At 50.0% G+C, this 12703-nt stretch overlaps 2 protein-coding genes across 2 annotated transcripts in view; one reads left to right on the top strand and one right to left on the bottom strand.

Annotated features, from left to right (window-relative positions):
- ctnna1 (catenin (cadherin-associated protein), alpha 1) overlaps window positions 1-12703 on the bottom strand; it is a 78094-nt gene that overhangs the window by 30363 nt on the left and 35028 nt on the right. The window contains exons 8-9 of the mRNA XM_084695377.1: window positions 5285-5365; window positions 4755-4907 (exon numbers count right to left, since the gene is read on the bottom strand). Of these exons, the coding sequence (XP_084551503.1) occupies window positions 4755-4907; window positions 5285-5365 (234 nt within the window). The remainder of the gene's footprint in view (window positions 1-4754; window positions 4908-5284; window positions 5366-12703) is intronic.
- On the top strand, window positions 6230-12406 carry lrrtm2 (leucine rich repeat transmembrane neuronal 2). The gene is made up of 2 exons (XM_084697667.1): window positions 6230-6299; window positions 10451-12406. Exons 1-2 carry the CDS (start codon window positions 6230-6232, stop codon window positions 12085-12087), a joined length of 1707 nt encoding a protein of 568 aa, XP_084553793.1. The 3' UTR covers window positions 12088-12406.

Genomic DNA, 12703 nt, shown 5'->3' with positions numbered 1-12703 from the left:
CAGTGGTTATTGCAAAGGAAATCAATTCCTTCCATAAGTTTGTTCCTGACATGTCACTTATAATTGAAACAAGCATAGCTTTTATGTAAGTAAATTACAGAACCATTTAATGGACCAGGTCCTAACAGCTTTGGAATTGTATTAATTCTATTTCGCTAAACATTTCAGTTGATATATTCCATTACTCTAAATTCACTCCACTAGATTGAACACATTTGTTCAGGGAAGGAACTACCCCAGTGGGAAGCCATATGTACTGAGTTATTAGTCACAAAATCACAGGTTATCTGGCCTGTACCTAAATATCCAATGCCCTGAAATGGGACGATCGATTTGTAAATACCGTCAATTTTGTGTACATAACTCATCGATAATGAGTGTGGGTGGGGTGCAATATCAATAGAGCTAGAGGTAGAGAATGTAACCTAGTTAAGACATCCAAGATGCACTCCAGTCAAACCATGGCCTGGGCTGTTAACGGCCGGCACGCCCCAAAACGAAGCGAGCCCAGGCAGAGGAGGAGCAGTGACCACTACCATGCTGACGTCATGCGTGCCACTGGTCGCCATGCTACTGGTCGCCATGCCACTGGTTGCCATGCCACTGGTCGGGTGGCTCCACTTACGTGTTGCTCCCTGCCTGGTCTTTGGAAGGGAAGTGCGTTCACCCCCCCCCATCCTGCACACACTCGTTCACAGTGTCACGCGTGTGCAGTCGGAGAGAGGGGCGTGACCGCCATCGCTCAACCCAGTGTGTGCTCGACCGCGGCGGTAGACACGGACCACCTCGTTACACGCTACAGATGATTTGTTTCCTGGGGATACGCTGGCTCGATGGTCATCGCCGGATGGGGCGCTTTTCTTGGTTCAGAGTTGTTGTCAGATAGAGGCTCCTGTAGACCAACCCTAGCCCCCCCCCACCACCACAAACAGACACAGTAGAGTCAGGACAGACTGTCGGGTCATGGGAGGATGACTGCTTGCACTGAACATTGTAGCTCTTTGCGAATATCAACACAGGCTTGAAACTGCTGGCTGGCACAGTTCTCTCCTGAGACTGGGGTGTGTGTGGGGGGGGGGGGGGGGGGGAAAGAGACAAACAGTGCCTATCAAATCTAAATCCACTGCATCCTGACTCTTAACTCTACTCCCTCTGTCGTGTCTAATCAAGGTAAATAGCTACCATTTGTCAGGAGAAGAGTGTATGAATTGGATGCGCAGCAACATTTACAAACACTGAAGCAGCTGCGGCATATGTCCCTCTCCCTGGCTGTTCCCCTCCCTCGCCCTGTCTCTCTCCTCTCGCCCTGTCTCTCTCCCTGTCTCTCTCCTCTCGGTCTGTCCCCCCCCTGTCTGTACCCCCCCCCCCCCCCTCTCTCTCTGTCTGTGCCTGCATTGCTCCATTTCTATGCTGCACATGGCTTCTCCCTCTTTCTGTTAAAACCTCCACCTCCCCTGAGCGGCCTGGAACCTTTAAGAACATGGCCTTGAGGCAGCAACACTGTGCAAGCCCACTCTATTTTTATTCAGCTTCTAAAATGATGCATTTCACTGCTATAAAAGACTGAGCAGAGCCAGCGATGGAGCGAGAGAGAGAGAGAGACAGATAGAGGGAGAGAGACACAGACAGACAGACAGACAGACAGACAGAGGGAGAGAGAGAGACAGACAGACAGACGGAAAGAGAGAGACAGACACAGACAGATAGACAGACAGAGGGAGGATCAGTAGAAGAGCCTATCAAATAGATGTTTCTGTGGGGTGAACGTACACTGGCATGTTGTCTCCACAGAAGGTTGGCAGCTCCTCTCAGAGAGCTCAGACAGCAACAGAAAATGTTAACAAATCAGTAGAATGTGTAGGATCCCCTGTGCTGAATTGAAATAGGTCCAAACCATGAAGTGGAACTGCATTGTAATGGCTACTTCACATAAGTAATCCCAAAAGGATGTACCGTGATTTGGGGGGGAATGTAGTCTTAACAAAAGAACCAAAGGAATTGGCAATTTTCCTAACACGACTTAGAAAAAAGAAAAATATGTTATGCCTCTCTATCAAGGCATTGGACTTGGCTTGAATTCCATCCTCTTTGCCCTGGGTGATTCATTGTGTAGCAAGTGGAACTGCCCCCCCCCCCCACCCACCCACTCCCTGACCCCCTGTGTCACTACACTGACTTTAATTCTCACATTCTGAATATGGACACATGACTGACATGTGAACAGATTATCTATGTGTGTGTGGGTGTGTGTGTGTGTGTTTCCTGCTCCCGGCCAAAAGCCTTGGTTGGATTGCTTGATAGGTGAGAGCATGATGGGCAGAAATTCTAGCAGGCTCTTTAGCATAGGTGTGATTTCCATCGACATGCTTAGCTGGTCGATGTGTCAGTTCCATGGCTTATGCCTTTCTGGTCATTGCAGACCTGAACAGAGCCTATGGCTGAGAGGCTGAGCTGGAAACTTTGCTGTGGGAATATCCAATTGGGACGGCACTTGCTTGGTTTCAATGGCTGCTGATGCATTTGACTGTGTAATGCTTAGCCTCATTACAAAAGCTTCAAGAGGTGGAGACCCCCCCCTCCTGTAGAGGTGGAGACCCTCCCCTCCTGTAGAGGTGGAGACCCTCCCCTCCTGTAGAGGTGGAGACCCTCCCCTCCTGTAGAGGTGGAGACCCTCCCCTCCTGTAGAGGTGGAGACCCTCCCCTCCTGTACAGATGGATTCCTATGCATTGCACACTGGCCCGGGCCACTGGGTTCATGTTGTGGATGTCAGGTGCAGATCGATACGCTCCAGCCTCCACACACCCTCACGGGGCTGTCCTCCCCCTGGCCTGCACACCGAGCGGGAAATGGGAGACCGTAACCATGGTGGCGGCCGCCGCCGTGCCAGTTAGGGGTAAAACACGCAGACGTTAATGAGATTACATTGGTTGAAAATCTGATTAAATGATAAAAGCATTAGCCGGTTTCTCGTGAAACTACATCCGGGGTAGTTGGGCAAAACATCTGGATCATATCCCAACTCTAATCTCACTAAGCTCACACCTAACTACACATGGTTTCCCACTTTATCCCAATTTGTACTGTGTGTGTGTGTGTGTGTGTGTGTGTGTGTGTGTGTGTGTGTGTGTGTGTGTGTGTGTGTGTGAGAAATGAAATGGTGTGATGCAGTCCCCAATGTTTTCAAATCCACAGTAACAAGGATTTCATATCTATCCAGATTATCTAAATATCCGTCCCATTGTTGCTTTCCCTACGCACATTACCAGTGCGTCAATCCTGATAAATCCCAATACCCAGGCTTCCATTTTCCTCCCCTCGCTGTAACACCCTTCCATATTCACTCTAATCCAGCATGGGCTTTATGGAGCAGATGTTGGGTTACAGTGTGTCATTTTCCACTTCCAACTCCCTCTGTCCCCCCTCCCTCCATCTCTGTGTGGTGTCAGAGCTGATCAGACAGGTCAGCCAAGCGTCAGGGGAGGCCTGTTGTGTCATCCTCTTATTCCAGTACAGGCACCCTGGCCCCGAGGAGACACCCTAGGCCCCCCCCCCCCCCCCCCCCCCCCGCCCCGCCTGCTGTGATGCACCATCGGGTTCCCTGTGCTCCCCCTCCCCCTCCTCCACCCACTAACCCACGCAGCGACACTAGGGGCCAGCCGCTTGTGTGTGTGTGTGTGGGGGGGGGGGGGGCGGTCACTTCCAAATGTCAACGCGTGACGCTCTGGCAGGGCCACTCAGGGGAAGGACTGGAGGAGTGCTAATGAGGACAGCTAATGTTTCTGTCAGTTTGTCACTGCCCTACGACTCCCTCTCCTCCCTCCCACCCCTTCCATCTCTCTCTCGGCGCTCCTCTGTCGGTTTTGCCGGTCCCCCCATTTCTGTCTTTCTCTCCATTTATCCGTTTCTCTCTCATCTTCTGTGTCCTTCCCTGTTCATCGGTGTCCCTCTGCCCGTCTCCCTCTCCCTCTCCGCAAGAGTTAAAAGCCCCAGCCATTCCACATGAGAGGCTCCTCTATTAAGGACATGAAAATGGCCAGAGAAAGACAGGGAGAGAAAAGAGCGAGAGAGACGGTGTAGGGGAGACAGACTGAGGGAGGTTTGGAGGGAGGAGATATAAAAATAAATAAAAGGACATTCGTCTGTCGGAATATCATTCTGGGGAACACAAGACAGGCGTGAGTAGCTACTATTGTGTACCCTGTCAATAAGATATAGGCTATCCGACTGTTGAGACAATGAATACATTTCCCCCGAGGCGGCACTTAACCTTGGGCATGGCCAAGTTTAGCTCCTCTGTCTGGGTTTCAATTCTGATTCACAGCTGTGACCATCCATACAAATGCTGTGTTTGTCTGCCGACGGTAAACTCTTCCATTTTCAGAAGGCTGCTATTAGGCTTGAGCCTGCTGACTTAGTCACTGTCATGGAGGTGTGTGTGTGTGCGTGTGTGCCAGAGAGGGTGAGGAAATACAGCTAAGTCATGCCCTGACACACAGTCTCAGTATACCATGACAAATAGCAGAGGTGATTTATGCTTTCATAAACGCAATAGAATCTAAGCTTGTTTGTTTTGTTTTTTTTACAGACCTTTGGTCCTCTGATGCACAACATCGCAGTCTTGAGAAGGTGTGTGTATGTGTGTGTGTGGGGGTTGAGCCGGGGATAGCCTGTATGTTGATGCCCGACCCTAACCTGGACATGAAGGGCTTCTCAGTGCCAGCGGGGCGCTGGTGAGGGGGGGAGGGGGGCCTACCTCGATGAGCTTGTTGGCGTGCTCGCGGAACACCTGGGCGTACTCCTTCACCTCCTTCTCGTTGCCGTTCTTGGCGGCTTCGATCAGCACCAGCAGAGGAACGTTGGTCTCCAGGAACGAGTCGGAGACGTGGTCCATCACAGCCTTGCGCAGCTGTGCCGAGGAGCGCAAACGCATCGTTAAAGGCAAACGTTCCCATAAGCATACAACACCATTCTCTCTCTCTCACATACACACACACACCACTTTATGGGACTGTTTGGAGAACAGACAGACTGTATGCGTTTCACATAGAGTAACACATGCACAGCTGGACAGTTATATTAGCTGTACGACAGGACAACATAAAAAGCCTCTTTGGCGCTGCGAGCGAAACAAAATATTTTTTACATTAATGGCCCGGTACATAAAAATCAATGGGGGGTTATGTGCTCGATGATATTAACCTTTACCCTGCCGCGAGATGGAGGGAGAGGGAGGCTGGGGGGGGGGGGGGGGGGGCGCAGGGGGTAAAGAGGAGTAAAACAAACCTGTCGACGCAGATCTCTGGTCTTCTTCGTCATCCTGTCGATGGCTGTGTTCAGGGCATCGCTCCTGTCCTTCCTGCCCGCCTGAAACCCAGACAAGGAAGAGGGATTAGAGGCTGGAGCCTTGCCTCCTAATTCCCACTCCACCACGAAAGACAGCTCAAAGTCACATGGGGAGGGGGACGGACGGGTGGCTGGCTGGCTGGCTGGCTGGCTGATGTATATGGACCAACATCTTTGTCCAAACCCATTACACACTGAAAACAAACGACACCGTTGGCCATCCAATATAAGCCAACAAGACAGAAAGCTTTTACATCAGCTATGATAACGAACAGACGGGGTAGGTGAAGAGGCCGACAGATAGAGATGGACAGATTGAAATGAAGGAAACAATAAAGAGTGGCAGCTGTGGAACGGTGACAGAAGAGTCCCAACGTCTCATTCAATCCATCGATTCCCTTTGGACGGCATCTCTGCCTTGCCTCCGCTAACGTGAGGGTTATGTGACAGAGTCAATTCGAGCCACCGTAATGCCACTTGCTTTGCTCCCCTCCCCCCCGGGGCCTGCCCAGTCATGCATGAAGTACCGGGAGGGCAAACCAAGGGTTGGATGCCCTGCATGGAGGGCATCAACAGTTAATGATGTGCAGCAGCACTGAGGCTTTTCCCCACCGGTCATACGGCTAAGCAGCAGAACCACTGGACACGCGCGCTAACGCCAGGCTGATGGGGAAGAGCACAGTCACATGGGTCCCACAGCATCTGCACACACACATCTTGGAAGGAAGCAAAGCCGGGGAGAGAGTGAGGAACCGGACAGTCAGAGTGAGTGAAAGAGAGAGGTGGAAAAAGGGAGAGAGAGAGGGTTGGGGGGAGGGGGGGCTCAGGCCTCAGGCAGAGCTGTCACCATGTCACTGGCAGTAGTACTCTGACAGCCAATGAAACATGTCCCCCACCCAGCCCTCCCCCCGCTCCACCAGGGGGTCCACTGTTGGAGGCAAGGGAGCTCCCGTCGGTACTAATCCGCTGATTTTGTGCCGGTTGGTCGCAGAAACTCGTTGCGCTGTGGCTATGCGCTTTGGCCTGCACTTCTCTCGCCCCCTCACTCTCTCACCCTCCATCCTATTTCCTTCATGCCTATCTGTCACGTCCTCCCAGCCCCGGATCACGAGTGCTGCTCCTTAGGTGCTGCAGCTTCCTGTGACAGGGGTGGTGTCTCTCTCCAGCCTCTTTGCTAAAGGAAGTCCCTCGCTTCCCCTGTCCCCGCCTCTGTCCTCTCTTTCTCTCCCCCAGGACGGATTTGGGCATTTCACTTTTCCACCAGCAGAATAGTCCCTGGGATTGTGGGGATTTCAACTAAATGAAAACAAAGTGTCCTCTGCGGGCCAGATGATGGTGCAGCTCTTTGATATTGATTCCACTGCCGGCTAGTTTGCTTAATTGGAGACACAATCAGAGCTCTGGGATATTCCTCCTCTCTGTGACGGCCTTTGGTGATTCTGATCAGGACGAGCTGTAGCACGAGCTAACTCCAGGGAGTGTACATCATATCGACTGAGACACAAAGCCCACCCCCCCCCCTCTCACACTCTGTGGAGACATCCCATTGGGGATGCAGTCCACCACGCAAACAGAAGGATGACATGAACACACATGAGTCAGGTGACCCAGAAATTCGCAGCTATGACTACAAACAACATGTGTGTTTCAAAGAGTGAAGTGCAAAGCACCGTTGCCTGAGTTGTTGCACGTTTGAACATGTTGGCGTAGTCAAAGGCAATTAGCATGGAGTAACCATTCTGTTCCTGAAAAAATAACCCCTGGCCTGCACCACTATGCATGTTGCTCCTTATTCAAGAAGGTGCTTTGACAAGACAAAGCATGAGACACATCAAAGGCCGGTGCAAGGGGAAAGAGTTGAATATGCATGTACTCGTTCATGTCATAATGTAAGGAGGTCATCAGTGCAACCCAGCACTAAAACAAAATGGATGACAAAGGGGTGGCAGTGGGGAGATGGTGGGCCCCTCCCACTGCAATCACAACAAATCAAGTTCAAGTATCATGCAGAAGGTCATGAACCCCATTGGGCTAACAGGTGCCATTGAAAACAAACCACCAGAAAGCAATCCCCCCACCCCCCACCACTTAGAGGAGTCCAATAGGTGGAAGGGGGAGTTGGGGGAGGGTAAGGGATAGGAGCACTAGGGACACATAAAACCCATGATATTTGTTTTTATACTGATTTCTTCTGGTGCTCTGGAATTGGTCGGTCTGAATACCCCTCATAAAATCTCGCTTTAAGGGTTGACAGCTTACTGGATTCTAGTGAAAGTGTGTGTGTGTGTGTGTGTGTGTCTGTACTGGGGTAGGAGGGGGTGGGGGGAGGGGGGTCGGAGGGGAGCGACACAGTGGGGTGTGAATAAAGGGGCAATAGATAAAGAAGCTTCAGTGAGAGGATCTCGAGGGGGAGTGAAATGGAGGGAGGGGGGGGGAAGAGAGAGAGCGAGAGAGAGAGAGAGAGAGAGAGAGAGAGAGAGAGAGAGGAGAACCAAGACGTCATTCTTGACGTGGCACCCTTCAAGATGCTGGACTGCTCAAAACATGAATGGAGGCAGTCTGCAGTCTGAGACAACGAATCAAAAATCCACTTCTCTGCGACGTGCTCTCAAAAAGAAAGAAAACGGCTGCTAATTGTCAAATTGGTTGGATGACATTTTGATGACTTCAATCTCATCTTTAACCTCACATTACCAAGCTCGGAATTTGCCTCAGTCTATTACACATTCAAAGTCATTCAAATTGAATTCAGGAGCAGCTGGTCATACATCACATGCCTGTGCTCAAAAATTAAAAGCTCTGCTCTCGGGACACGTGTGAATTATGTATCACACTCAAACATGCCTACTTCAGCTACAAAAAAAAAATGGGGCTTTGCAGTACATTTCTGCTCTTTCTTCAACCCCTCCTCTCACCTCTCCTCGTCCACAGCCTCATAAACTGCCTATTTGTTTATTAATTGTATTTAATGTGACTAGTCTGTATGTATAAGGCAGACACAAAGACAACATGCAGGCGAGGTTCAGATTTACAGCCCTGGTTAATTTCAACAGTGAGCTGCCGCAACACGTTGGAGATATCAATATTCTGATGGTGACGAGCCAGTAGGAGAGAGAAAAAAAAAAGATGTGGGTAGGAGGGGGGGGGGGAGAGAGGGAGGAGGCTTGCGAGCAAGTGTGCAAAGGCAGAGAGACTGAGGGAGCAGGAGAGAGAGAGAGAGAGAGAGAGAGAGAGAGAGAGAGAGAGAGAGAGAGAGAGAGAGAGAGAGAGAGAGAGAGAGAGAGAGAGAGAGAGAGCGAGAGCGAGAGAGAGCGAGAGCGAGCGAGAGAGAGCGAGAGAGAGCGAGCGAGAGAGAGCGAGAGCGAGAGAGAGCGAGCGAGCAAGGTGGAGCGAGGGAGCGAGCGAGCGCGCGCGCAAGAGAGAGAGAAACAGCACAGATGATCGACGCCAGGCTGCCACCACTCTGTAGTGGTGAGTGGCTGCAACAAAAGCACAGAATAACATCCCGAGCCCTCTCCTCCGCTTTTCCCCTCTTCCTCTGCGTCTGTGCTCGCAGGAGAGAGCTCCGTGCACTGCGCTAGCGAGGCTGTGTGCCGAGGCAGAGCTGGCGACGGGCGCAGGGTCTCGAGCTGCCATCAACAAGTTAGGGTTGGAGGACCCCCCAGTCATGGAAGGGGACCGCTTGATCTTCAATTAACCAATTGAGCTGACATCATTGCAGAGGAAGGGAAGCGGGGGACCCAGTGAGGAGTGGGGGGGTTGTGTTAGCCACGGTCTCTCCGGATGCAAAATTTTACGTCAAGTAAAAAAAAAAAAAAATCAAAGGATTCCCAGGAAGAGGAGAGGAAAAGAAATGCGTTCCCTAAATCTGGAATTTGGAAGGAGAAAAAAAGAGGACTAATAAGAAACAGCAACATCCCGGGACATGGAATTTTTGATTATATTTCAATTGGGTGGGCTCAGCATTGCTTTATTTCAGAAGAGCCTAATTCCTTTTGTGTTCACTCAAAAGGGTTTTTTCCCTTTGGATTTCTGTTCCATCTGGCTGCTCCAAGGGTCTGTGGAAAAGGACAGTTGAATGCAGCCACCGATGTGCACAAAAGAATGGGTAAGTTAGCTTCTCAATCAGGCGGGTCTGGACTTGAATAGAAAGGAGAATAAGAGTCAGAATGAGTCGGGCTGTCTAATAGTTATTTAAGCCCTATTTATTTACTTCTAACACCGTATTTGCTTTCTCTGTTTCCCTGTTGGTGAGTTGAAATGACAGACGTGATCTCAAGCAGGATATGTTGCTCAACAGGGGCATTTGAGAAGTATCATTTCAGACACATATTTGAAACGTTGAGAAAGTATATACAAATAAATCATTGAGTCGAAAATTGCATGCAAATTAGTAGTTTGAATGAGGTTAGGAGCTTGCCGATCTTTGACAAATCAAATCCAATTACGGCATGTCAGGGAAACGGAAGAAAAATAATCTGACCATGAACGATCAAGGAGGGTGGAAAAAGTCTACTATATCACCAGTTAAATGCACACACGCTTGATTCTCAAGTGACCTTGCTGTTTAGAAAACAAATCTGCCCACAGTCACCAACACTCTTCATAATCATTACACAACTGATGTGCTGTAGACATGTACAATTCTAGAAGACCGGCAAGAAGAATGAATAAGAGAGAGAGAGATACACAGAGAGAGAGAGAGAGAGAGATACACAGAGAGAGAGAGAGAGAGAGAGAGATACACAGAGAGAGAGAGAGAGAGAGATACACAGAGAGAGAGAGAGAGAGAGAGAGATACACAGAGAGAGAGAGAGAGAGAGAGAGAGAGAGAGAGAGAGAGAGAGAGAGAGAGAGAGAGAGAGAGAGAGAGAGAGAGAGAGAGAGAGAGAGAGAGAGAGAGAGAGAGAGAGAGAGAGAGAGAGAGAGAGAGAGAGAATGAGAGAGCAAAGAAAAGAAAAAAACCACGAAAGAAAAAAAAAAAACTGCGCACTCGGGAAAGAAAAAAAACGTATTACCACAAAGCATTCACATCAGCATTAAGTGTTCTACAGAGATTAGCTTTCCCTCCTCTCGGTTTATTTTCTTATCTTTGAATCCATCCAGGTTTCCATTCAAGGTGGCCATTGGTGGGACCTACACCAGCGGCCCTGTGTCTGTGTGTGATCAGCATGCTGCTGTGCCTGCCACCCCCTGCGTCGTGCACAACCTGCCCTCAGAAATGCCGCTGTGAGGACCTGCAGTTCTACTGTGACACCCAGGGGCTTCAGGCGCCCCCAGATGGCGTGGACAAGGGGGCCCTTGGGCTGTCACTGCGCCACAACAGCATCACCGAGCTAAGCCCCGACCAATTCTATGGCTTCAGCCAGCTAACCTGGCTCCATTTGGACCACAACCAGATCACAACGGTTCAGGAGGATGCCTTCCAGGGGCTGTATAAACTTAAGGACCTCAACCTGAGCTCCAACCGCATCACCAAGCTGCCCAACACAACCTTCATCCACCTCATCAACCTCCAGATCCTGGATCTGTCTTTCAACCAGATGACAGCGCTGGAGCCAGAGCTGTTCCACGGGCTGAGGAAGCTCCAGATCCTGCACCTGCGCTCCAACTCTCTGCGCACCACCCCTGTCCGGGCGTTTTGGGACTGCCGCAGCCTGGAGTACCTGGGCCTCAGCAACAACCGGCTCCGGAGCCTGGCCCGGAACGGCTTTGCTGGGCTCATCAAGCTCAGAGAGCTCCACTTGGAACACAACCAGCTGACCAAGATCAACTTGGCCCATTTCCCACGACTGGTTGCCCTCCAGTTCCTCTATCTGCAGTGGAACAAGATCAGCAACCTAACGTGTGGCATGGATTGGACCTGGACCACCCTGGAAAAGCTGGACCTCACAGGCAACGAGATTCGGGTCCTGACGCCTGATGTTTTCGAAACGCTGCCGAACCTTAAGATCCTGCTGCTGGATAACAACAAACTAAGCAGCCTGGATCCCCTGGTCATGGATATGTGGCAGTCACTGAGCACCATCGGGCTGTCCAGCAACCTTTGGGAATGTACCAAAAGGATCTGCTCCCTGGCCACTTGGCTCAGCACCTTCAAGGGAAGATGGGAACATTCCATTCTGTGCCACAATCCTGAGTACGCCCAGGGTGAGGAGATACTGGATGCCGTGTATGGATTCCAACTTTGTCAGAATTTTTCGGCGCCAGTTGTTCAGACTGTTAGTACAGCCACGGACGCCACCACAACCCCAGAGGTCACCAGCTCCCTGTTTGGAATTATGCAGCAGACCCCAACAGACTTCTATGCAGAGGATTTGGGGAGCTTTACTATTGTGACCACCATGACCACAACTACTCAAACTCCACGCGCTGCCCTGGCGACCACAACAGTGGAAGGGGCACCGGTCACGGACGACTTCATGGAGACGGACAATACCATTCTCACTCAGAGGGTCATCATTGGAACTATGGCCCTGCTGTTTTCCTTCTTTCTCATCATATTCGTTGTGTACATCTCACGGAAGTGCTGCCCCCCCACCCTGCGCCGGATACGCCACTGCTCGGCCATCCAGAACCGCCGGCAGATGAGGACCCAGCCAAGGCAGCCAATGGCGGATCTGGCCACGCAGGTGCCCTACAATGAGTACGAACCCAGTCACGAGGAAGGGGCACTGGTCATCATCAACGGCTATGGGCAGTGCAAATGTCAGCAGCTGCCTTATAAAGAGTGTGAAGTATGAACTCCTATTTATTCCTGCAGCTTATGGTTTGCCATTTGACCATTTCAGATGATACAGGGTTTGCTTTTTTGCTTTTTTCCAGTTTATATAAATAGCATAATTTCTACGAGATAGCTTTGAAAATCTATGGGAGTTTTTGAACGCTGAGATGACTAGTAGAGGATTTGACAGTTAAGAGATGATGTAGAGATATTCACAAATTTATTTTTCTATGAATGCAAGGTTGTTCATATGAAGCTAGGGCAATCATTCCTAACAGAAAACGGTAAACTGAGATTTGTTTCCACATTAGTAGTCACTATATTCAGCGACACAGAGTAAATTGACAGCCAAAATGTTGATAAAAGTAAAAAGTAAACTATTGAATAATGGTGAAATTAATTAGTAAGTATTGTGTCTTGGAAGGAGAAAGAAGACTGTAGATCACTTACAATCATCACTTTGGACAAATAAATAAACTGGTTGTAAAAACGGTTGACATTTGTTTTGGGATTACCTATGAATTTGAATTGGTCCTCAACCTAAAATCGAATATTTCAACATCACTCAGCTGCTAAGTATGTAAAAAGTGACCATTTCCTCCACTGATGCTGGCAAGGTCTGTCAAATCTTGTCA

The sequence above is a fragment of the Hypomesus nipponensis genome, chromosome 1 (assembly GCF_054491055.1).
Source record: "Hypomesus nipponensis isolate SF chromosome 1, ASM5449105v1, whole genome shotgun sequence".
In the NCBI taxonomy this organism is placed as follows: Eukaryota; Metazoa; Chordata; class Actinopteri; order Osmeriformes; family Osmeridae; genus Hypomesus; species Hypomesus nipponensis.
The sequence above is the reverse complement of the archived record's forward strand: the minus strand, read 5'-3'. Positions and strand labels throughout refer to the sequence as shown.